The sequence below is a fragment of the Nanorana parkeri genome, unplaced genomic scaffold (genome assembly GCF_000935625.1).
Source record: "Nanorana parkeri isolate BGI_ZX_2015 unplaced genomic scaffold, ASM93562v1 scaffold1691, whole genome shotgun sequence".
NCBI classification, from domain to species: Eukaryota; Metazoa; Chordata; class Amphibia; order Anura; family Dicroglossidae; genus Nanorana; species Nanorana parkeri.
The window spans coordinates 160,358-187,260 of record NW_017307959.1 but is presented as its reverse complement, the minus strand read 5'-3'; the positions used below and the strand labels follow the sequence as shown (position 1 = coordinate 187,260).

At 36.3% G+C, this 26,903-nt stretch overlaps 1 protein-coding gene across 1 annotated transcript in view; it reads left to right on the top strand.

Moving 5' to 3' along the window:
• LOC108799318 (CUB and sushi domain-containing protein 1-like) overlaps positions 1–26,903 on the top strand; it is a 59,001-nt gene that overhangs the window by 5,215 nt on the left and 26,883 nt on the right. Inside the window, exons 3-10 of the mRNA XM_018571174.1 lie at positions 316–489; positions 10,660–10,833; positions 12,911–12,984; positions 14,692–14,803; positions 20,051–20,230; positions 23,837–23,881; positions 25,656–25,817; positions 26,282–26,394. Coding sequence (XP_018426676.1) covers positions 316–489; positions 10,660–10,833; positions 12,911–12,984; positions 14,692–14,803; positions 20,051–20,230; positions 23,837–23,881; positions 25,656–25,817; positions 26,282–26,394 — 1,034 coding nt within the window. The remainder of the gene's footprint in view (positions 1–315; positions 490–10,659; positions 10,834–12,910; positions 12,985–14,691; positions 14,804–20,050; positions 20,231–23,836; positions 23,882–25,655; positions 25,818–26,281; positions 26,395–26,903) is intronic.

The following is a 26,903-nucleotide window of genomic DNA, read 5'->3' as shown; positions in this document are numbered from 1 at the left end:
ATCCTCATTTTAATTGTCAGCAAATTATTCATAATTTTTTTAATTGCAGTAATTGTAAAGATTATGCTGGTATCCCATGCTGAGGTCTTTTCAAATCTTATTTCCATCCAGGTCCTCGGTTTTATTGTGTTGTACTGTGTCCTTAATTACTCCCAATGTATTTTTTTATTGAAATATGAGTGTGCAAAAATTACCATATACTTACTACTTTTCAAAAAATGGGAATGCAAATAGGATTTTACACATGAATATTAATAACAAGCCTATCACACCTTCCTGCAGTAACCTTACAATTATTTGTTTTTCCTCAAACAGCTATATATTGTGGTCAGCCACCTCATGTTGCCTTTGGGAAACTTCAAGGGTCAGATTTCAGCTGGGGGTCCAGTGTCAGCTATACATGTGTTGAGGGTTATCAGCTGTCTACTCCTACCGTTCTTTCTTGTGAAGGAAGAGGAACATGGAGAGGAGAAATTCCACAATGTCTCCGTAAGTTTTTCTATCTTAGGAATACATTGTTCTGCTATATAATTCCATCATACAGAGCACTTACTTTACTGCTTTAAACAATTTTCAGTGAAGAAGATTTGCTTCTGCTTAGCACAGTTAACTTTACAACTAAACCCATTTTAGTAATCAGCATGCAAGGGATACATATTGTCAAATGTGTTCTTACTGTATTTAATGGAAAATAGTTTACTTGTAGGCAATGGTTTATGTATAGACAGTATGCACAGGGCCAGCAAAGTGGTCATCTCCTCCAGTACCCCCAGTGGTTTGCAAATGTTCCTGGCATAGCTTTAGAGAACAAAATCTGTCCTTGTGTTTAGTGTACTGCACACAGAAAGCATTGCCTTTATCTTCAGTCCCTTGTTTGCCCTGTTAAAAATTGTACTCAACAGAGCAAATCACTATAAACAGCAGTGGTCATTAAAGTGTGTACATCAAAACTGTTTTAACAGACAATTGTGTCACCTATTTACGAATGATGTGGCACATTTTCTGATATTTGTATACTTGTCTTCTGCAATGCTTGCTGCCAAGTTGTGCACGCTCCTTCCTTTAGTTGTCCAGCTCAGATCTAATGTTTTGGAAGTTTCCCAATTCCTGGCGCTGCAACTTAGATAAGAGTGACGGCATAGGAAGTATCGATAAAGACATCGGGCCAACGTGCTCCAGTAGACAAATCGTGTGGGGCTGTCTGTTACAGCCAAAAACCTGTGGTGAGTATGCAATTTAAAGGGTATGTGTTGACTATAACACAATCCCCAGAAAAACCATTGTGTAATCACTGAACACTGGAAGGTTTGATCACCCTCACTCAAATGGATTGAAATAATCACAAAGACTTTATTTTTCATTTTGCATATTTTTTATTTAGATTTTATATGTTTTATTTATGTTTTGTTTAATTCACAGAGTTAACCCTTTACATAGATCATAATTGTTCACATATTTTTTGCGCACAGAAATATATCATATAATTGGAAGAAAATTGTTTATGAATAATATGATAACACCATAGTTTATTATTCTATTTTTGGATCACATTAGTACCAGAGTTTGACAATTTTCTGTCACGGTTTATTTTCTTTGATAATAATTATTGTTAAACACCATTGTTTCTTTCTCACCATCACTTGCGATTTAGCACTTATTGTAAATAGGTGACACAATTGTCTGTTAAAACAGTTTTGATGTACACACTTTAATGACCACTGATTGAATAGTAGCGCTGTATATGCGGTTGATACATTCTAGACCTACGGGTTTATAGTACGGCAGCTTTCAATTTAACACTTTGTTACACCTTAATAGAAGTCATCACTCATCACACGAGGGGTACATTTCATTTTATTTTATTTTATTTAATCACTTTTCATGGATATTCAACACAAATGTATTGGTAATAGTTCAATTTGTTCACTATTTGATCTTTTTAGCGCTGCTCATCCAGTTAAACTATAAACAGCAGACCTCACACAACTCAGGACCTTGCTTCCACTGCTAAATAAACTTAACACAGCAAACATTGCACAGCTCAGTCCCTTGCTTGCAATGTTAAACCATACTCTCTACACATCAATGTACCCTTTACAGCAAACCTCACACAACTCAAGGCCTTTCTTGCACTGTGTAGGCTGTGCGGAGCAGACACCACACAACTCAGAACCTTGCTTATACTATTCCAAGTCTCAGTCAAAAGCCTTTCACCACACAACAATCTTCTAATCCAATTATACCACCTGGAGCTAGAGCCCCAAACTAAGCTACTCTGCTAGGCTACACAGTATTTGCCAACACTAGGCAACACAGTACACCGTCTTCCCACCAGACACTCACACTGAGAGTGAAAGGGATAGGAGAATTCCCACAGAACCCACAGCATTGTCTCCCAACTGTGCAGTTACACAAGCAAACCTTAATTAGATCCTGTACTAAAGTCAACTCTTGCTGGGATTCTGCCTAGCCAATGCAGATTGCTTTCTTGGAGTTAGTGTTCCATTCTGTAGTCTGCTGTAGTCCAGGAGGGGGCCTCGTGCTAAGGGCACTGGTGGATCTAATTCCACATCTCCGACCCCACTCCCCCATGTACATGTCAGGTCGCAGGCACACACCTATCACCTGGTATCTCACACCCTCCCCTGTGAAGTTCCTATATTTCAGGATCGAATTTCCCCACACAAACTACTGAACAAACTCTAAAGTAACTTTATGTACATCAAGATGCAGTGAAATAACCTCTGATGCCTCCTGATGTACAAGATACAAAAATGAAAAAAACTCTATGCAAAGTTAATTTCCACCACTTTAATTCCTCAAGCAACCAGAAGCCTTTCTTCCTTAAAAATGGTTAAAAAAATAACACTACAAATGATTCAAGTTGTGTGAGATCAATCCAAGGAGGCTGCAGTTGTTCTGAATGAAAATGTTACTGTTTCATCTATTGTATACCCTACAGTGTATATGAAAAAAAATATGAAGAATTATTTTGTCCAAAAATGTTTAAATATACTTATAGTATTAGTGTAATGATGGAACACATAGGCCCCATAGAAGATGAACATGGGGAGTTGCTCACAAATGATAAGGAGAAGGCAGATAGATTTAATACATATTTCTCTTCAGATAGGTTTGTTAGTCAATGCTAATAATGTACTTAATGTACCTCTGGGGCTGAGAGAAATCCAGGTTCAAAACCAATTAGACAAATTTAATGTGAATAAATTAACAGGACCAAATGGCTTACATCTGCAAGTTCTCAGAGAGCTTAGCTTTGCAACAGCCAGACCATTTTTTTAAGAACACCCAACTGAAATGGTGCCAACTGATTGGCATAAACCAAATGTGGTATCATTTTCAAAAAAGGGTTGACGTGTATGCAAGAAAATTACAGACTAGTCAGTTTAACATGTATAGTATGTGAAATATTTGAGGGGCTGGTACGGGACTATTTTCAAGAATTTGTTAGTAAAAATGGTATTATAAGGAACAGAGAGCAAGGGCTTATGAAAGATTGTCTTGCCAGAAACTGCAATAACCTTTTTACTCTAAGGTCCCTGAAGAAGACATGTGGCTATAATTTATAATTTAAAAAATGGATGAAAATAAGTTCAATCTCAAACAGATAAAGGAAGTCTTTACTTTTAGAACAGTAAAAATGTGGTACTCTCTTCCCCGGTATTACCTGAGAGTGTTGATAGATTCAAAAAGTTATCTTTGTCACTTAACTCAGTCAGTGTGATTTACGGGGCTATGGGAATTTTTAAGTTTGAAAGACGATTGATCAAGGCATTTCTCCAATCATGAATATGGGGTCAGGAATCACTTTTTTAACCCTCTTACAGAAAATGTACCTATGGTTGTAGCAGTCCAAGGTATATAAAGCCAAATAGCTTCCTTATATCTCCTTGGAAATGATCCTCCCCACCACTGTGTACAATCCACTTCCAAAAATGTGTGATCTCACACCCTGTATTCTCATAAATAACTTACCAAAGACATGAACTTTCTGATATAGAAAGGTCTGCAGTGCTTTCCTTTTCTGTATCTCATGAACCTCTTTATTTTTATATATTCTTTTGCTCCCAGGCAATTCACCTAATAAAATATGCTCAGATATTGTTATAACATCTAAAACATTTTGTAAAATCCAAAATAAAGGATACACCCTTTTATGATGAAATGTGTTTGGAGGTGGAGCCAAAGCAGGCACACAGAGAGTTTCTCCATGAGAGGAGCATGAATTGGTGGACTATTGAACACAGAGCTGTGGGGGCAATAAAACAGTTACGTGATTCACAACTCTTACAATTTATAGCACTTTTGAATGTGAGTGTATACTTTTGTTTTTGATTTTTTTTTACAAACTGTTGTATGCATTATCACACTATTTGAGCCTTTGTATTTATTGCAATGCCTGGGAGTGGAAGAATATATGGAAAGAAGAAGAACTTAGGAAACAGAAAAATATGAGAAAACACTGCAGACCCTTTATATCAGAAAGGTCATGTCTTATAGTCAGTGTTTTGTGAGGGCAAGGGTGTGGGATCACACAATTATTGAAGTGGGTTGTACAACATGGTTGAGGAGGATAATTTCTAAGGAGATATACACAAACTCTTTTGATTTATTTAGGTTGGACTTTTGTTTAATAAATATGTTGGATTTTTTGTGGTTTCAGCACTGTTATTTATGAGGATGAGGATGATAGAGAGGTGCGATTGACCAATCTTATTACACATTGCTAGGTGTTTTGATACATACATAATAAATGGCTTTATAGGTTTTACCATTTTACTTCAGTTCAGTCCTTAGATGTGGTGGCCGCATTACATTTCTTTTTCTGGCTTTTTTCCCTGTATTTCTACCTGGTGATGATGCCAGCATCATAATTCTTGCCCTAGGGTGATAACGCTCACTCTTTAAATGTAGTGAAGCAGTCACCCTAGGATAGGACATGTGTTTGGACTAAAGAGCATCTACCCCCTCCTCTTCTCTCTAATATAGGGGGAGGTATCCTGTAGTCCACAGAGAGAGCTCAGAACAAATCTTGCTGATAATAGTGCAGCAGAGGCACTATTATGTTGTATTTTTTCCTGATACAACAGTTTTTTCTGCACTTAAAAATATATAACAGAACTATTTTAATGGCATATTTAATAGCCCAAAAGAGAGCAAATAAGATACATTTATTGTTGGGGTTTACATACCATTTAAGCCTGCTTCAGGCTGTGTACAAATGGTGACCCTTAAAAACTTTTATGTATACTGTATGTAGCTTATGTGTTCTAAATCCAACTCAGATTCAAGCTACAGTAGGCTTAACATTGTCTATGGTGGTGTCATGTGGATTACAGTATTAAGTGGATCAAGATTTTGAAGGCAGCAGCCTTTGCAGTCAGTACATAAACAAGTTTTTTTTGTGCAGATAGAAACAATGCAGAAGATAAGCAATGCGCAATTAGCTTAGGCTTGCAGCTTTTTTTGGTACTGCTGTTATATTAAAAAATGCACACGTGCAGGTTTTTAACTATACAAGCTCATACAGAAGAAATTCCAGATATCTTCAAATCAGTTACATTCACTGTAGTTTGGCACCCAATGTGCATGTTATAACCATAGTATGAGCTCCATTTAGCCAGTGACAGAACAACACATTTAATAATATACCATGAGCAGTAAGGCTGAGGCATCTTTAATGAAGTTTAAGAAAAGCTTTTAACTTGACTTGTTTGTTCAATGCTAATCATATGTCCCTACTGATATCTAGACATAGACTTGCTTTTTGATTTTTCCTTGGAAGATAAGTGCCAATCTTTGGAAACCAACATTATATAGAGTCAATGCAAATTAGCACTGAATGCAATCATCAGTGTTTCTGAACCTTAAATCACTTATATACAACTAAAGTACTTTAGCAGATAATATTCTTAAAGTTTCCACATTCATTTAAATCAAATTGGAAACCACATTTAAGTAAATTAATTAAAGTTCTTACAGCATGTTGTAACAATCAGGTACAGTGGAGGAACTCTTGGTAATCAAAAATTATTTGCATTACTTAGTAATCTTTTCCATCAGATATACGGGGGGAGGAATTTATCAAAACCGGAGCAAACAGAATTTGGAGCAGTTGCCCTTGGCAACCTATCAGCATCTCTCTTCAGTTTGCACAAGTAAGATATGAAAATGAGAGAAGCTGATTGGTTGCAGAGCAAATCTGCTGCAGTTTTGATAAATTCCCCCACTGTATTTACAGTAAAGAAGGATAAGTTATTTATTTTTAGAATCTGTCAATAGTGATAACATTTGTCTTTTTTATCCATTACTTAATATAATGGTTTTCAATTCACTCTTTAGGAAAGAGCAGTTAAACAAGTGAAAATACAATTTGTTACCAAAGTAACACAAGGTAGTCGGATTTTCCAGTAGTCAAAGATAATAAAGATGAATACTCCTATATTCTGGCCTGACAGGTTCTCAAGATATGCATACTCTTTTGTTTTCCACTATGACTAATTTTACACTTTCAAGACCTCAAATCGTGAATATTTACAGTTATTCAATAAACCTGTAACCTTTACTTCATTCATCATCATACACAATTCTGTTCAATCTACAAATGGATGAAGTGTTGATAAAATAATGAATATCTATCCATAGTTTCACAAAGCAAGGTTAGCCCATTCTTCGTCTTTCAGCACGGCTCAGCGCTCGACTGAGCCGCTCGGCCGTGATCGGGAGCTGTACGGGCTATTGTGAATAGCCGTACAGCACCCCCTCGGTTCTCCTGAACCGAAGGGGTCCTGGTGCCGAAGCTAGCCGAAGGATCGGCCGAAGCTACGGCCAGATCCTTCGGCAGCTTTGTGAATAGACCCCTATGTCTCCCATTAACAGATGAAAGTTTCTATAACTTACTATAGACTCCTTGTTACTGTGACTTCTTAAATCATATATCAACTGAGCATTACTTGGTGCTTCTGAGCATAATGGCTTCAGTAACAGAAATAGCATGGGAATTTCTCCAGTAGCTTGAACGTATATTTTTTTTGGCAAGAAACATTCACTTTTGCCATCCATCTATTACTAAGAGGCCCATCTCCAAACTTCTACTGAAATGTTCACTGCCAACATTTAATTAGTAAAGATTATAGTTCATGCACTTGAAATAAGTTCTGCATTTGTTTTTTAGACAAACAGCTTGAAGCATTAAACTGTTGCACATGCATTTCAAGTGTTATTATCACATTCTGATCACATTCTGATAATGCTACTTAATTCATCATACAGGGGAACAGTGCAGGCATTGTTAAAGTAGTTGGAAAAGCTAAACACAGCAAACAGCCCAATGGCACTGACAGCATTTTAGTTTTCTAAAGTAAATTTTTAGAAAATTGCCAAATAAATATATTTTTCAACATACTTTATATGCAGTCACATGAGCACCAATCCTCCGTGGTATAATGTTTGCTGTGTGGATGGCAAGAGTGTACATCAGGGGTGGTAGGCATGTACCTCAGGAGCACTAAGGATGGGTGGTGGGTGTGTACCTCAGAGCACTGACATTTTAGCCAGTGGGAGGATGGGAGGAGCTGTAGCCTTTCCAGAGCTGTACTGTTGGAGCTTCCTCATGAAAAGCATGCACATTTAAGTAGATTGGCAATATGCAAAGGGTGAACAATGCAAACTGAAACTGCAAATCAATGATGGCAATATAGTGTAGTCAACCCTAAACCAGTACTCTTTATCAAAACTTAGAACTGGCAGGATCAACAGGTTAATTGAAGGCATAGCAATGAATTGGAAATATTGTATAGTACAAAAGTGAGTCAATTATTATATAGCAAGCAAAGGGTGAATGTCATTTTTGACAAAGTTTTCCACTGTGATATTAATATTTAATTCATAAAACTTTCCCACTTATATAAGTGGGAATATAACCAACATTTAAAGTGAACTTATTGCTAAAATATGGGCATGTAATTAATTATTTACATATTCCTAACAAGTAGTAAATTAGCATTACATCAAGTGCTCACTGACCTCTGTAGCTGTAGACACTGTGGACCAATTTATTCAACAAGTAGAGAAGGAATCATTGAATCCATGTTTCAGCAGTCTACGGGTGCACCTTCTCTGCTTCATTTCATGTCACTACTGGAAGATGGTTGTTTTTTATTTTGAGCTTGATTTTGTAATTACAATAAATAATAGGCTTGGATGAAGTTCTAACCATCAAGAGATGCTGAGCTGACTTAGAGATGCTCTGTTTTCCAACCTTTTATGCAGCAAATATAAAACAAAATAGTACTACTTTAACTTCTTTCTTTCCATATTAGCGGTCATTTGGTTGTCTTTGCTTCATCTGTGTTTGGTCTTAGTATGTGCAAACATAATCACTAACATCTAATAAAGCTTTAACATGTTAAAGTAATTTTCAAAGCTATATTCAATCTTTGACAATCTGCAGCTTTCACTAAAACAGTATCCATTGACCTGCCTGAACTTCTTTCTTCAGGAACTTTTGGTAAGGCGATGATACTCTATTGCTGTCTCCTAATTGTTTTCCTTCATTAACACCCTGTAACATGCTCTTCTATGTTACCTGATTCCTGTCAAGACATACTGCAAATAGTAAATAGATGTGTATTGTAGGAGCACTTGGCCCTCTTGATTGGATGTGGATAAGTAGTAGAAATCCTAAACTTTGGAGACATCTCACTGTCGACAAGGTTAACCCAAGGAGTCCACAGAAATGTTTGTTAAGAGTGCTATACTAATTAGTTCAAACCAGTATGAAGGTTGCAATACTGTAGAAGCTCAACAGTGCAAATATGCAGCTTAAAATGAAAAATACTTGAAAAAATTATGGTTTTACAAGATATATGTAAACTGTATATGCAAATAGTACTTTAACAATTAAATATCATTCAGTAAAGATTTACATGTACTTAAAAGGAAATGTCCAGTTTAAGCAGAAATACATTGTAGTTATAATATAGTAATAGTTTTTATTGGAGTATGAGAACTGATTTTCCCCTCATACTCCTTATTTTTACAATATTTGCTGAACTACAATATTGCACTTTATGATGACATGATAATACTATATTTCATCACTATAATATAGAGTTATGGAAAGAAAAACTAAAATCTTGCTGATTGTCTGTACATGTTGATTCATTTGCCTACATAATCTTTGGCCTTGACCTAAAGGACCTCATACTCATTTTAACATTTGTGTGTACGGGACCTTATACTTAACCTCTTGCCATCCGCCCGTTAAGAAAAAACGGACGGACGGCTGACTCCTATCTGCGGGTTGCCGTCGTCAGACGGCATTTTTTTCCTGCTCGGGCATTTTTTTCCTGCACGGGCAGGAAAGACCCGCTTGTTACTTCAGCCGTTAACGGCTGTTTCACATACAACCGATCAGCGGCTCTATAGCCGCTGATCGCTTGTATGGCGTGAATTTTGGAGGGCTCCCCCGCGCGATCGCGGGTGCCGCCATCTCCCCCCTCCTGACCCCTCACCTTTAATCCCGGGATCCGCTGCCCCATCAGCGGCCCGGTACCGGCTCGGGAGGGCATCAGGAGGAGGAGGGAGGGAGATCAGCTCCTTGCTGTTCTCCCTCCGTAGTGTGAATGCAGAAGTGATGTGTATTACATCACTTCCGCATTCACCTGTCAGTCATCTGGCTCCTATGCCAGATAGAAGAAGCTGATGAAGCAAATCTGTGCTTCATCAGCTTCTTTTGGGGTCTCCAGGTGACATTAGGGGTCTAGAGACCCCTAATGTCTCCATAAAGAGGACCTGTCAGTGTACCTGTGCTATTATATAGGGGGATGGTATCCCCCTATATAATAGCAATAACAATAAGTGTAAAAAAAAAAATCTATATAAATAAAAAAAGTAAAAAAAAATAAAAGTCACAAACAAAAAAAGTTTAAAAAAATAACAGGTCACAAATAAAAAAAAGTAAACCCCCCCCCCAAATGTTTAAGTCCCCCCACCTTCGTTTACGCACATTTAAACGTAAATATGCGTCGCATGCGCCAGCACGCGAAAATGACAATTGCGCTACACATGTTACATATCGCCGCGAACGTCGCAGTGAAAGCAATCATTTTAGGGCCATCAATCACTGATAACACTAAACTGATGAGCGGTAAAAGCTTTTAATGCGTCGCCTATGGCCAATTTTGGGTAATTTAGTTTTTTTGAGGTTTCGCGCGCGTGCGCAATTTTAAGTCTTGACATGTTTAGTGTCTCTTTACCCGACTAGACCCGTCTTTTATATTTTACCAAAAAATTGGGAAATTATAAATGTTTTAGAATTTAATATAGGGGAAACTGTTTTTTTTAAAAAAAATCTGTAATTTTTCCTTCATATATAAAAAAATTAAAACCCCATTGGTGAATAAATACCACCAAAAGAAAGCTCTATCTGTCCCCAAAAAAGGGTATAAAATTAATTTCAGTACAGCGCTGCATGACGGAATAAATGTCAGTTAAAGTACCGCAGCGCTGAATACTGAAAAATGGCCTGGATGGGAAGGGGGTTTAACACCGCGGATGTCAACTGGTTAACTCATATTGTTTATAGACCTAAATGCAACTATATATTTAACTTATGTCAAGCATTTCTTTTAATAGCTGTGTTCTGTGGTGATCCTGGGACTCCAGCCGAAGGACGTCTCAATGGCAAGAGTTTTACCTACAAATCTGAAGTTTCTTTTCAGTGCAGACCCCCCTTTATTTTGGTTGGATCATCTAGAAGAATTTGCCAGTCAGATGGCATGTGGAGTGGTATTCAGCCCTCTTGTATTGGTATGTGAATTATTTATGATTTTATCTTTTCTGAAAATGTTTGGAATTGAATTTGAAAACAATTACAAATGACTAGCAAAACAAATGATTATCCGCGCTATAGTGCTCTACCCCAAACTCCTTAATAACACCCGATTGACAGCTACAGAGATAGAGAAAAGCTATATAAACTTCTCCCACAATATATCAAATCGCTATCTCTAATATTATAAAACTATAAGTGCATATACTTAGTGACAATTATACAAAACGTTCACAGTCCATATAAAAATATTCCCAAAATTGATATGATCAAAAATAAATGTGATGAAATCCTTGTGTTCACTTTCTTTACATCAGTGAGTCAAATAATCATTGCATATAAAGTTCCACAAAACTCTTTTAAATGTAAGTGTTCTGATTTTTATGAATGAACTATCATCTAGCAGTTTTACACTATATGCCATCTTGGTTTTCTATTTTGAGTGGATAAGAGAGATTTGGTAAAGACATCGTGCAGACTCATCATTTTCAGCTGTTGGTGATTCAGTGGAGAGGGAGACATCGGACACCAGGGAATTTTGCAGAGCGTTTGAAGACCACTGGGTGGTCAGAATTATCCGGTGAGTGTGCTAGTGTTAGTGCACCTGGAGGTAGATCACTGGTGATTAATTGACGAGGAATTGAAGCACAGAAGTCACTAGTGATTGTGGAACTTTATATGCAATGATTATTTGACTCACTGATGTAAAGAAAGTGAACACAAGGATGTCATCACATTTATTTTTGATCATATCAATTTTGGGAACATTTTTATATGGACTATATATCAGTTGGAGTGAACATTTTGTATAATTGTCACTAAGTATATGCACTTAGAGTTTTATAATATTAGAGATAGCGCAGTGTCTTTTGTTTAATTACAAATGACTAGTTATAGGGAAAAACAATTATATTTTTTTAGAAATGAGAATTAAAAAAGTGAATTTAATAATCTACAAGCATGATAGCCAGAACTATAAAGATCAGTGATGATGATGATGACTATTATTATTATTACATAAATGATCAAAATGATCAAGTGCAGGAAATATGTTTTTTTAAATACCTAAAACCAGTTTACCATTACATTACACACAATAGGCCTTTGTCTGTGTGATGCAAAGAGGTAGTTTTTCTCCGTAAGGTTATACACCATAAATCTTTTCTCATCATCATTAGAGATGCAATCATCTTATGTGTTTACTTACACATTCTCATAGCAATAATTCAGGTAAGGGCAAAAACAAGAAAGCATTTTTGTAACAGTGGTATCCTGGCAGAGGTTGCTGGCTAGGTCCAAGCCAATGCATCCAGTCTATGTATTTTAGAACCAGTTGCAATCATACCATTTAAAGAGACATTGTCACATTGCTCATGCAGGACATAGTCAGTCTCTGCAATCATCCCATCCCCCTTATGCTCACCTCATTAGCGATCCATAGCTGCCTTCCCCATTCACTGAAATAATTAGTGTCAGCAACCTGTGGGAGTAGGGACATCACTTCCCTAGTTATCAGGCAGAGTTTAGACATAGTGTTTGGCTGATAGACCTGAGCACTGTCACTTGGGACTAATGCTCCATCATTCCCAAAAGTGCTGGGCATTGTAAATAGCTGCGGAGGAGGAAAGAGTTGTGGCAGAGCACAGGTAAGGTGAGTATATGGGAGTCTGGGGGAGAGAGAGCTTTGCAGATACACTGTCACTTTGCCCTGCTTGGTCAAGATGAAAGTGTCTCTTTAACAGATCCAAACGAGTACCTTCTTTAGGTGTCATTCTACATATAAAAATATTCAAGGAATTATCAAAACAAAGTGGGTTATTTTTCTTTTCTGGTTCTTAGAATAAAACAATTAAGTTATACTTAGCTATGATTGCTAGATTAATTATTTTTTTATGTGAGAACTACATTTTCCTTTGAGTAGTTTTGACATCTCTCATGTCCCCTATTTTATTTTAATTTTAATGGAATGCTTTTTTGGTAAAAGCAAATAAGCTAGTATGATTGATGGTTTCTATAGTAACCCTGCCTTATGTTTAAATTTTGCATGCTTTTCAGATCCAGCTCATAATACTTGCAGAGACCCTGGTACACCTCATTATGGCATGCAAAACAGTTCCAAGGCCTACGAGGTAATGAGAACATTTAATAAGCATTGTTAAATTGTTACCAATTTAGGATAATTGAATTAAAATATAATTTGAACAGTTATTCCATTCAGTTTATTAATAATATTTTCATTAACATATGTTAGTACACCTAGCATTTCTACCCCTTTTCCGAAAAGCTGCAGCAAAAAAAAAACAAGATACTATGGGGGGAATTTATCAAAACTGGAGCAGATAAAATCTGGAGCAGCTGTGCATGGTAACCAATCAGCTTCTCTCTTTCATTTTCAAATCTTAACGGAACAAACTGAAGAGAGAAGCTGATTGGTTGCTATGCAAATCTGCTCCAGTTTTAATGCATTCCCCTCTATATGTTTACAGGTCTGTGAAAAAAAATACAGTATGCCAGATTTATGAAAACTTAAGCAAAAGGAAAAACTGTTTTTGGTGATACGTTTATCCAGGTTTCAGCTGCCATTTTTAATCTTCAGTGGCAAACAGCTAATTTAATTGTTACAGACAATTGTTTTAATTCCCCCCCCCCTTGCACACCCCACATATTTATGCACGGTACCTCTTGCACACCAGTTCCAACACTCTACAGCCACACATATCTGTCAACACTGCACCCCCAACACTGCTGTCACCATTGCGCGCCACCACACACCTTTTTTGAAATTGCACCCCCTCCTCAAACCTGTTCCGACACTGCACACATGTTCTCACACAAGCTCTGACACATGTGCACAAGTGTTGACTACCACCAAAAGGTCTGTGCCAGGGAATTCCTTAGCAGACACTGTGCCTACTAGTAATATGACTTGAGGAGGTGGTGCTACAGCAGCGGTCATCAATTTGTTAAAAAACAAAAAGGCTAGGGCTTGGGGCACCCAACAAGAAATGCAGGGCATTTTCTCCAGGTGCCTGGTGCCAGTTATGCAACTGGGCGTCACATCAGCATCAAAATATACCCGTCACATGGCCATGATCAATGGGTAGATCATAACTGACATGTGCTCTAGACTATAGAAATTTTAGTTTTGTTTTTATGCATCAAATAAAAACTTTCCAAGCTTATACTATGTTGTTGTTTAAGCTCCGGCAGTAATTCTGAGAATGTTTTAGGTTATGCAGTATACCTTTTCTTTCTGAAGGGATGTATTCTTCACCTTTTCTTTGCAAATTGAACAGATATCAGTGATAAGAATAAAAATCAGTGTTTAATAGTGTATATATATATATATATACATACATACATATATACACATACATATACACACACACATACATACTGTGCTACCTGCCCATGGTTTTGTAATTCTGCTGAGCCAAATTTTGTGGGCCAGACACTCTAGCTACACAGCATATGCCAGGTCTTGTAACTCTCTGCAGACTACACTGGTGGTAAAGAATACAGCATTGGCCTATTATTGGACCATGAAGGAGCAGCACTATATTTGTCATTTTGGCTGTACTCTACTCTCCTGCAATCATGTGTACAAATTATATATATATATAATGTGTATTGATATTTAAAACATTTTCCATATACAATTACTTGCTTGTCAAAGAGGAAAAAAATAAATGCTTGGACATACATTTTGTCTTATGAAAAAAAGAAGAGTTTGCACTTTCATTTATGTGCCTCATTATCATTTAAATAGCTACCGTATCTTTACTTACTTCATTCTGAGACTCCTGACATATTTCTGATATTTTTGTTTTTTGAAGATTGGGAGTACTGTCTTCTTTAGATGTCGCAAAGGCTACCATATCCAAGGCTCCACTACACGTAATTGTCTAGCTAATTTAACGTGGAGTGGAACTCAGCCAGAATGCATCCGTAAGTACCACTAGTGCTTGCATCAGTTTAAATTATCGCCTCTTTACTGAAATGTATTTCTTGTTCTGATAGCATTAACTACCTTAAAAGAAACCTAAAGATGCAAAGACGGAAATAAGGGACAAGGAAAAAAAAGAGTGAAAAAACAGCCAATTATAATTATTAGTTCTATAGATTTGCATAAATTATTTTAACAGTTCAATTCTATTAATATATGTTTGATGGTATGTTGACAAATCTTCAAAAATGAAAGGCTATATGTTTTTATCATTTTTTTTATCAATGAATCAAGTTTTTTCAATCTTATATATAACTTTTTAATGACAGTCTTTTGCTGATTTACAAAGGGTTTAGTTGCCCATCAAACAATGTTCCCTTGAAACTGCCTGTCATGTAAAAACCTTCTTAATATGTCTTACTTCTCTGTCAAGGGCAAGCCAGGTAATTGATGTTTTTAGCAATAACAAGCTGTAAATTCTTTAATATCCAGCAGCACCATATTCCAGTGAGGAGATCTTTAAAGTTAACAGGCCTGGTATTGTTCAGCATTTTCCACAACCTTCAGATTGTCCACACAAAGAGATTTCAAAAGTAATTTTCTTATATTTGCAATGACAAACTTATCTTCCATGATTAAGTACCAACCAGAGGCATGGAGAAGGAAAAAACTGAATCTGAAGACCTTTTATCTAACCTTGTTGGCTGTTTTAAGTGAGCAGAGGAAACTTTGCCCACCAAGCCTTTAGAAGATAAACCTTTTGCCACCTTTCAAAGAAATGACAATGATATGAAATTGTGAGAAAAAGTTTATGAATCCTAGTGGATTTTTACATAAATGGTTCCTAGAATGTGATCTGATATTCATCAGTCTCACATATATAAAATCAGTCTTTTATAGAAAACATATTTTATTTTGTGACATAAACAAAGGGTCTGAAAATCATGGTTATTATAGGAATGTGAAAATTCATATTTTGCAAGTATGGACTCCTTCCACAGCAAACTTCCTTGGAAGAAACCTCAAACAATAATTTTTCATAGCACTTTGCTTAGCATTGCATTTAGTAGCAATTAACAAATAACCTTTTTTGATAATTAGGGAAAATCTTCAAATTTAATTTGTTTTGCTTCTACTAAATATATGTACAACCATTGTCCAGTCTGTAGTACTGGGCAATTTATAAATCATTATTGCACAGATTCCTAAACAGAATATTTCTTCATAGATTCAGGTGAATCAAAAATTGATGTAGAGCAATTCTCCAGATCCAATTATCACTATAATAAAGGTGTTCTAAATTCACAGCATATATCATCCTGTTATAACATCAGCAGTGTAATAGAAATACATCTACTGTATAGTTTTTTTTTAATGCAGTCAAAGCTTACTCCAAAAAATTGCTTTTATGTAGTGAGTGCTGCCTTCTGTGTGCCCAACACGTTCAACAACTTCCTGTATTCCCATTGTGCTTTGCATCCCTTTCCCTGCTGCTTGATATGATGCAAAATCAATTCCTCAAAACTACATAGCCCATGATGTTTTGCTTCAAGGAAACAATGTTACAATGTTCGGATGTTGAGTTGTAGTTCAGAAGGCAGGCTCTATGAGTTATGGCACAACAACACGTCAAGGACAAGAGAGCGGCATTTATAAAATATAAGATGGAGGGGATGGCATTGGCGTTCCTTAACTACAAAGAATGTAACAAAAAATTTAAACTAGAAATCCGGGAGTGTGAAAAGCATATCACCGCAGATAGTAAAAAGAACCCCAAAAATTGTTACCAATATATTAACAGTAAAAAGGTGAGAAAGGAGCAGATAGGCCCAAAGAGGATGGAAGCGGGAAGCTAGTCCCAAACGACAAGGAGAGGGCCGAGGCACTGAACGCTTTTTTCTCCTCAGTATACAATCGGGAGGGAAACGGGTTTGACACACATGATAAAACTACTTGATGGACTAATGTCTTTATTCAACCTCAAATACTATGTAACTATGTAACTGCATATTCACAGCGCTGAGTGAAATTGTGTCAGTGCATTGAGGAAGTACATCCTATGGGCATCTTCAGTAAATAAGTTTACAAACTTCTAGATTGATATGGTTATTAGGAGATGGAAGGAACATATTGACATTCATTATAAAAATACATGTTTAGATTTTGACCATAGATACCCTTTAAGTAGAATTTTAAACATGTCTGTTTTAGACCCCTTGTTCTCCAATAATGGTTCGCAACCCAAAAGTGGGTTGCAACCCCTTCTATAGAGGATCAAAGCATCCTTGGACCATAGAGCTGCCCCTCCTGCCCCATTCAGCAGGGAGACAGAGAGGGAACTTTTTGTGGCAGCGTGCAAGAGACTCCTATGTATTATGAAACAGTTCCCTCTCTGGGGTGGATTAATATCTCCTGCACTAGGAAAGAACAGTGCAGGCTAGAACTTTAACTTATTTACCTGGAGCCCAAGCTCCTGATATTACTCCACAGGCTGAAAGTGATTGAATAGTCCCCTCTATCCCCTGGCCCTATCAGTTCAGCAAGGTGCCCATGGAGAAAGGAGACTAATTCATCACTTTCAGCCCCTGGAGTAATATTAGTTGCTGCAGCTCTGGATAATTAAGTTAAAGTTCCAGCCTGCACAGTCCTTTCCCAGTGCAGCAGATATCAATCCACCCCAGTGTGGTGGATGAATTTCAAAAAGGGAGTACAGCTGGGAGGATTCATCATCTGGAATATATATTTTATAAATATTGTATCAACAGAGACATTTTACATTTACAGTATCTGGATCAGTGCATGTATTGTAACAAAAAAGGACATTATTTTATGATTTTATTGTTAATAGCACTGAACACTTGACTTATTGATTATCCGAAGGGAGTACAGCCTGCCCAGAGACTGTGGAGGCTGGGAGAGGTGTGCATATGTTTTGATAAATATGGGTGGTGAACAGATAAAAACAGATCATAATGTCAATGCTGCTAGCTTTTCCCCTGTCAGTGCAGAAGGTGGAGGAGGGGGTGGCAGGGGCTCCACTGCTCATTTTCTACAAGTGACCTGGGCAGCTGTAAAGTAGCAATTTAAAAAGTGATTAAAAAACAAACAAACAAAAAAACATAAATTAAAACCAACCCTGCTGCCCCTGCCATCTACCTGCAGATAAACATGTGTGCATGGGGCATGCATGTGTATGTAACCTGAAATCATTTTTGGGTCGTAACTTAATGACCAAGGACAACTGTGAGTCCTGAGATTAAACAATTTGAGAACCACTGTTTTAGAGCAGAAGTCAGCTAAGCAGCTCAAGCTCCGTTTAAGGGGCCATTCACACTTACTACAGTGATCTACATTATACCACATCATATCAACAGAGTTTATCAATTAGCATCACAACAAGGGTGTGATGGAAAATGTACTGCGCTAAAATGCAAACATGCAGCATTTTATTGTGCTGCAGGCTACCATAGATCGCTGCCATGTAGTGCACCACGCTGCCATGTGGTTCCTAAATAGAGTGTACACATTGTCCACTACTAATAACGTTTAAACAAATGTACGCAGTGACAGCTCAGACAGTGTACGGTACACTGCCAGAGCTGCCACAACGCATTAGACCTTCTACTAAAATGCAGCGTTTTAGTGGATGTGCTATTGTAAAGGGGCCCAAAAAGTATTGTGGAATTATATGAACTAAAAAACCAAGTAAATTATTACTATAGAAAATAATTTTCCATTGTAGGGCTGAAGGTTGAAACAGTTTGTATTATTTCCTTTTTAAATCTGTTCCTGAATACCAGTGATTTCAGCAAGAGAGGTTTTCCCTTGAGTTCATTAATGAAATGCTATTCTCTGTTTCTTGACCTCCAAGCATTCATCTTATGTGTATTTGCTCTCCCTTTGGACATTGCTTTGGCTTTCTAGTGTGCATTTTATGTTGCCATAGTGACCCTCTGGACACTGCTTTTTAGTAAATGATTTGTGTTGGAAGGCTTTACATTTTATCACCTTATTGCCTTTGGCTCCCACTTGTAAGACTTTTTCAGGTCTTTGTATTTTTACATTAAAGACATTCATTATTTGACAATTTTATTGTAAAAGTGGTTAGATACAGTAGTTACCTTTATTGCAATGCTCTTTAATGTGCAAAACTCGGCTTGAAGATTTTCTTTTGGTATAGATCATGCTTTTATCTAAAAGAACCACACTGCTACATGAATTGCATAATTTCCTTTAAAAAAGGACTATTGTTCATATTACAATGTAGATATAATTTTAAACCTTTGCTACTTCACCACGTACAAACCTAAGCCACGTCAACCCTTTACTTCTCTATTGATTCTACTGATTACCTCTACAACAAAATGTTGCCCCTAACTTGTTCTAACCTGGCCATTTCTGTCTACAACAGCTCACTCTCAGCCTCCCACAATACACACAGAATTAGACATTGACCGCTACAACCCTGGCAAACTAACAACACCAGTCAAAAGACACTAGTTTTGTGACTATGGCACAAAACTAAATCGCTGCATGACTTCTCATTATATCAGTCTGCCCTCCTAAACTGTAACCTGTTCCCATGATGCCAAACAGACCTGCGCGAGCAGAAAAAAAATGCCGTCTGGTGACGGCAACCCGCCAATGCAGCAGTGCCGTCCGTCCGTTTTTCTACTACGGGCGGACGGCAAGAGGTTAAAGAAGAGCATTATGCAAGGACTGTGAGTCACATTAACAGACAAATTAGGTGGTGATCAAGGAGTGCAGGTTGTTGGTGTATTTGGGAGGGGGGCCTGGAGAAAATTGGTACCTGTATTGTAGCAGCAACTGTAGTTGAACTTGGAAAACATATGTTTTGGCATTTTAGCAGTCCAAAATGCAATGTAGACACTGAAAAGCTTGCTATACTATATGTTGTTTCCTAAATCCTGTTTTTTAGTTAGGTTAGGGTTTTTATTTTATGATATTTTTCCTGTTAATACAGTTCTTCGAGTAGTTATATCAGTGGTTAACATACAATGTCAAATAACTGACAAAACATGTCCTTAAGACAATATTTTGATTTGGTGATTCTGGTGAGCATTTTTAAATTGTTTTCATTCTCTTTTTAATTTGTGCCATTAAATAAAGAAAGGGCTAGTATCCATAACTAAATGTTATTATATTATTATTATTGTTTATTATATACTATATTAATATTGTATTACTGATTTATTCCTGTTTTCTCTTATGTGTTTTTTTTATTCCAGCTCATGCATGTAGGCAACCAGAGACCCCTATACATGCTGATGTGAGGGCAATAGACTTACCTACTTTGGGATATACTTTAATATACACTTGCCAGCCAGGATATTTTTTGGCAGGTGGGTCGGAGCACAGAACATGTAAAAGTGATATGAAGTGGACAGGCAAACCACCGATTTGCAAAAGTAAGCATTTTTCTTTTAATGGGGAAGGTATGATTTTTTAAACTTATTATCATACAAATGTATAAGGTATGCTTAAAATGCGCATGTATGCTCTTTAAAAGTTTTCAATGAAAGTAAACTCCTGCAAACCAATCAGATGGTTACTCTTCAAATGCAATAGGCATAGGCAAGAACATGGATATCAACATTCTGCATAAACTTTGAAGAACAGGGGTTCTTTTTTTAAAGTAGTCACTTGAAGCACAAAGAGTTTGAAGAAAATCATGTCATAATTTTAGTGTGTCTTGGGCAGTATGATGTCTACCATCAGTGTTGAATATCAGTACACACTTCATGGTGCATTCCTTAACTGATTCTACAAGCTAGACAAAATCCAATCATCAGGCATGAGCATAACTTTAATTAGAACAGCTCGTGTGACTGCTGTGATGCCCAGAAGTACAGGATGCACATTATGGTGTAGATCTAGAAAAGTTTCTGCAGACAGCATTAGTATTTGGCAATAATTGGCAATTAATAAAGATTAAGTTCATTTGAATGGCTGTGAAAACCATTAACAATCTGTGGTGTTAGTTGTTTTAGAATGGCTGAAGAATTGTTATTGGGATTGAAGGTTTGAGAGCCAAGGGACCTTATAAGCATTTTAGAATGTCACTTATAGTTATGGCCCTACTTGCAGTAATCTGCCGTAATCAGAACTCCTCAGAAGAGAAAATGCCCTTGTACATAATTCCTTGTGCTGTGTGAAAAGTAGATTTTCTGGTTAGCCAATCTATTATATTTATCATTTTATATGTGTACACACCTAGGTATCTGCAGGTGAAAATGAATCTACTACTTTTTAAGTCAGAGTAAGCCAGAGCACCTAGTTAGATGCAAATTATTATTTTTTTCATTTAAATAGCATCACCATAAAACAGGTGACAATTGCACACATTTGTGATAAGTTTGAGATGCATGGTACTGTGTGTGATGTGCACAAGGGAAGATCCAGCAACAAGTCCTGCTTCTTCTGATATGGCATTGGAACCGTTTACACGCTTGCCACTTACCTCAATGAGAATTTGCTAGGACAATGGATAGGATGAAGAGGTGCATTTGAATTTCCCCCATGTTCTCCTGACTTAACACCCCTTGACTTCTACCTATGGTGGATCTTAAAGGAGGTGGTGTACCATAGAAAACCGGCTACACTGACGGTACTTCGGGAACAAATTGAAACGGCTTCAAAAACAAAACAAAAATTCCCATTCTGACCACAAAGGTTTTGACTTGCATCACAAATTACATTTTATCTGGCATACTATAAATGAATGGGCAGGAAAACAACCAAGGGCAGCAATCAAAACAATCCAAAGGGCAACATAACAAAACAATCATTAGTTATCCTTCATTAAACATTTAGTAAAGAAGGCAATAGTTTAAAGAACATATTAATACACAGCACATATTTTAGTTCGGTTTTGATTCTTCAGTTGCCAATCTAATAAACAAGAAATGCATTAAAGTATATCTAATCCAAAAACAAAAATGAATTATAGTGCAATTTACCAGCGTGGAGATGCATTAGGCTTTTTGCAGGCCAAGAGTAATTTTAGCAAGTTGGGAAAAATATATGTTAATCGTGCCAGACATTTTGTGTCCTTGTCACTTTCTGTGAATTAAACTGTAATAAAAAACAATGCTATCCTCCTGCCAAACTACCATCTGTAAACTGCAACTACCCTTCCCCTAAAAAATGGAGATGAGGAGAGGAAGACATGTTTGTTGTCAAAGTAAGGAGAGCAGTTTTGTCACCTTGAACAGTCATAGCTCTCTCTGAATATATAGTATAGAAGTGAGTGTAGATATCCAGGGATAGGAAGTGTGTTATTGATAGGATTACCAGGTAAAGGAAAAAATCCTAAAAAAAGGAAAGTAATGTCTGCTCAGTCACATAAGTCAAACACAAACACATGTCTAAAATGACCTTAATGTTTTAAATTTAATTACGAATGTGATTTACTGACATATTAGTATGGATGTCACATCTCTTTCCTAAACTCAGTCTTTCCAAAAATAAGCATTCTATTTCCTCCCACATAGCCCCTTCCCCCAACTTTTCTATCAAGATTCATGATACAAAAACCAGTCCCTTTCCTCATGCCATGGTGCTAAGTGTAATCCTGGATTCTGACCTTTCCTTCTGGCCCCACATTCAATTTCTATCCAAATCTTACCTCCTTCACCTTGGTAACATTGATAAGCTTTGCATCTTCCAAACCATTAAAAACCCACCAAACTGCTAATTCACTCCCTAGTTATCTCTCACCTCAACTAGTGCAACTCCTTCCTTGGACTACCTCTACACAGGCTACCTCCACTTCAGTCTACCTTAATGCTTCTGCCAGAATTCCTCCACCTTCAGGATTCAGTGTTTGCCACCCCACACTGCCAATCCTGTCACTGACTTCTATTCACACAGTGAATACAATCCAAATGCTAACAACAACATATAAATCCCTCCACAACTCTGTTCTGGGCTACATCACCAACCTAGTCTCAACATTTCAGTCAAAATAACCTCTTTGCTTTTCCCAAGATGGCCTGCTATCTAGCTCCCTCATTTCCTCATGCTCATCTCCCAAACTTTTCCAGAGCCTCTCTAATCCTCTGGAATTCCCTATCTCTATCTATCTGGCTATCTCCCACTCTGTCCCCGTTTAGGCAATCTCTGAAAACTTGTCGCTTTAGGGAAGCCTATCCTGCTTCTACGTAAAAACTGAACTTATACTTTTCCATGAATTCATCCCTTCATAACTATTACCATTTGTATCACACACCCCTCCCTTTTAGATTGTAAGCTCTCACCACCAGGGCCCTCCTAACCCTTTTGTCTTGAATTGTTTTTCTAACTGTACTGTCTCCCTTTCTTTCATAATGAACAGCACAAATAAATGCTACTGTTGTTATTACAATGCTGGGAACTCATTTGGATACATATTAGAACCAAATTAAGTTGTTTGGAAACATATTGTGATGTAGAGACAATAATGACTACAGGGCTATAGGTTATCTCTATCTATCTATCTATCTATCTATCTATCTATCTATCTATCTATCTATCTAGATAGATAGATCTACTGTATATATATATATGGATATCTATATAGATATATACACATGAATATCTAAATGCTGCTGCAGTTGGAACCCTTATCTTTTAACTAAAATGAGGTCTGCTGGGGTAATACATCAAAGGATGCATCAAGGGAAAGCACTCTTTACACCAAGATATCAACCAAGATTAGGTTCTGATACACAATAGAAATTGTTACAGAAAACATACAAATTCTATCAAATTTTTAATATTTCTTAATTTGTTAGCTACTTTACATAAAAAATGTGGTCAGCAGCACAAATTTACAACAAACCAGATATCTTACATCTTGACTGCCTGATTATTTTTTCCAATAACATCTTGATACAGCAAAAAAACAATTATAAATAACACGGGTTTGCAGTATCTCAGTTTATTTTGATGTGTCAAACTGTACATATATTTATTGTTCTTTCTGTTTAAATAATATCCCTAAATATTAAATATGAATGTGCTTATTTTTACAGGCAAAGGTCTAAGGGAACATAACACAACAGTCACAAAGACTCCAGGTTTGTTGAAATTGAATTGATAGTATTTTAACTAGCATGAACACTGCTCAATAAAGGTCTGTACATTTAAGGCTATGATAACTAGTAGCCAATAAAATAAACTGTTAATTGACAATTAGTGATCAACTAAACTAATAGACAATCAGTGGAATTTGTTCTCAATGGAATATTTTAGAAAATATGTTATCAACATAAAGGAACTGTGTATGATGATGTACAATTACATTTTTGTAATACAAATCCACCTTGTAAATATTGTGTGATACACAGAACAGGTTCAGCAGTACAGTAAGGCAGTATAGGCGATATTAGCATGTAAACCAAATACCAACAAATAAACAAGACATATTTAAATATTATGTGAAACATTTTAAGGGAGATATAAAATGAGTATTCTATACTGTGATTTCTACAAAGCGATACTTATCCTTATGTATTTCACTATGTATATATTACTTGGTATGAATCATTCTTTTTGTATTATATTAATCTTTTATAAAGTAGCATCAAATACTTTACTTTCAATGCTTTCTTTACACTCACAGATTTTAACAATGGAATGAAAAACATTTCAATTGTACAAAACCCCTAAAACATCACTACAGTGTGGCCTCTAAGATACTACCAGTAGAATAACAATATAGTCAAAAATCACTCAACTTATGTTTTAAATAAACATGCCCAAATACTCAGCCTGGCAATATTCAGATGTGTCTAAATACTATTTTATAGGTGACCACAAACCCCCAATATGTACAAAGAGTACAGAAGTGTCATTAGAACAGCATTAGAGATTTCATTAGAACAAAACATTAGTATTATCACTATCATCATCTGTGAACTGAATAGATTAAATGGATGGTTCATGGTAAACATAAAAAGGAGCAATGCAAACAAATGCGCCACCCTGGAACCTGTATACAAATACAATAAATATATCCCAAAGGGAGATCATGACAATTGTAAACATATTTGAGTGTAACAGAGCATGCATACTGATCATATTCTATAGGACAGATTTACAGCAAATGTTGGCTGACTTTTGGAAGGTTAAGCCAAATTCCAATGTAAGTCCAATCACAATATACAGTGTTTAACATTGAAGCTATATGTCAGTCCAGTCCCATACAAAAGCAGATGTGCAGAGTAAAGGCTGTAGCTTTGTCCAAGAGGACATTGAATCAAACATTTCACCATTCAGCTCAGCAGGGAGAAGAGGGTAAAAGCTGGAGAAGCTGGTCAGCCATAAACTAGTCTTTGGATATATCTAAATATTGCCAGGCTAAGTGTTTGAGTGTATTCATCTATAATATCATTTAAGTCACTTATGTCTATATTCTTACTGTACTGCTAGTTAGTTACTTAACTCAGGCATCAGTGTAGCAATGTTTTAGGCTTCTTGTAAAATTGAAATGTTTTTATTCCATTGATAGCAATGCTTCTGTGTCCCTGAATCTATTTTGCGATGATACCTTTTGCTTCTCTTCTAGCAAGTGGGTACACAGATGTCTGATATTTTTGTGTATGGATATTTATAAGGTTGACAGTAAATATATTATACTGTATCATATAAATATAAGTTTAATTTTTATAAAGGTCACATACAGTATATTTTATCCAAAATGACATGATGTCAGTAGATAAGTACTCATTAATAAAAACAACGCAATTAGTATAGCTTAATTATTTAATTGTTAAAACATCAGTATACTGTACATGAATAACAGCCAGAAAAATATGAACATAGGATGAATATTGTTTTCTTTCTTTTTAGTCCCATCAGATGTTTTTTCAAAAAATTCTGTGTGGAAAGGATTTTATGAGTACCTCGGGAAGCAATATTCAGCAACTTTAACTGTTGACTGGTTCAATAACACAAGCAGCAAAGTTAATGGAACATTTTTAGATACTAACAACAGTGAATTAAAGTTATCAGGTAGGCATGAATAAATGTCTGTGGAGTATATGTTAATAATATGCTTTATTATTTTTTCTAACCTTTTAAAGAACCTTGTCTTAAAGTATATATAAAGTAGTTCACTCTATATCCTTCATTTAGTTTAACTGATTTATTTTATCACGATATATTATATGGTGCTGTGAGTTATTGCCTAATTGTTTTAATTGTTTTCCGTTTTCTGTTGGATACTGATACTAGTATATAACCTGTATGCCACCTTTGGCACTTCCATTAGAAGTACAACCGATCATGCATTTTTTTGTGATTAATTGGTAACATGCTACTGTATTTTTATATATTTCTTTAAATGCATCTCTAGCAGACCCATATCATAGCCAGATTATTAAATGTGTGTATATCTTGATGGTTCTTTGCCCCACCATGGTACATTAGTTGTTGTTTTTATTATTCCAATTATCATTATTTTCATTGTTCCTTAGGAATTTATAAGAAAGAAGAAGCCCATTTGCTTTTGATAGCTTTCCAGATAAAGGGTTCATCAGAAACTTTAACAAAAAAGTTTCAAAATGACCACTGGGCGATTGATGGTTATGTAAGTTTATAAGTCTCCTGTAAACTTTTTTCACCGGTTCCATGTTGCAAGTTGTAAGGGTACACTATAATTGATTTAAGGCAAGCAAACCTTGATATATTCTGGACACAGTTCAAACCTGGAAATCCACTTTGATATATGGTGTGCAGTGTACTAGTTATTTGGATGCTGACATTTTTTAGAGCACAAGTTGATTTGTAAGGTTACATTATAATTTAAGGCATACCTATTAGATACACTTTGGGCACACTGCACATTTGGGAACCCACTTTGAGATAGGACATGCAATGTATTAGTGTACTGTAAGGTAGATACTGTCTTTTTTTCAAGGCAAAAGATATTTGTCAATAACACCTAGAAAAAAAAGTTATTTTTCTGCTGGGAAATAACCTTGACAATATTTCAGATAATAAAATATCCCAACTGTACACTCATTGGGGTTATTCCACTAAAGTAGTGGCACATGTTTACTTACCAAATTTAAGGAAAAATCCAGCAATATTTTAGGT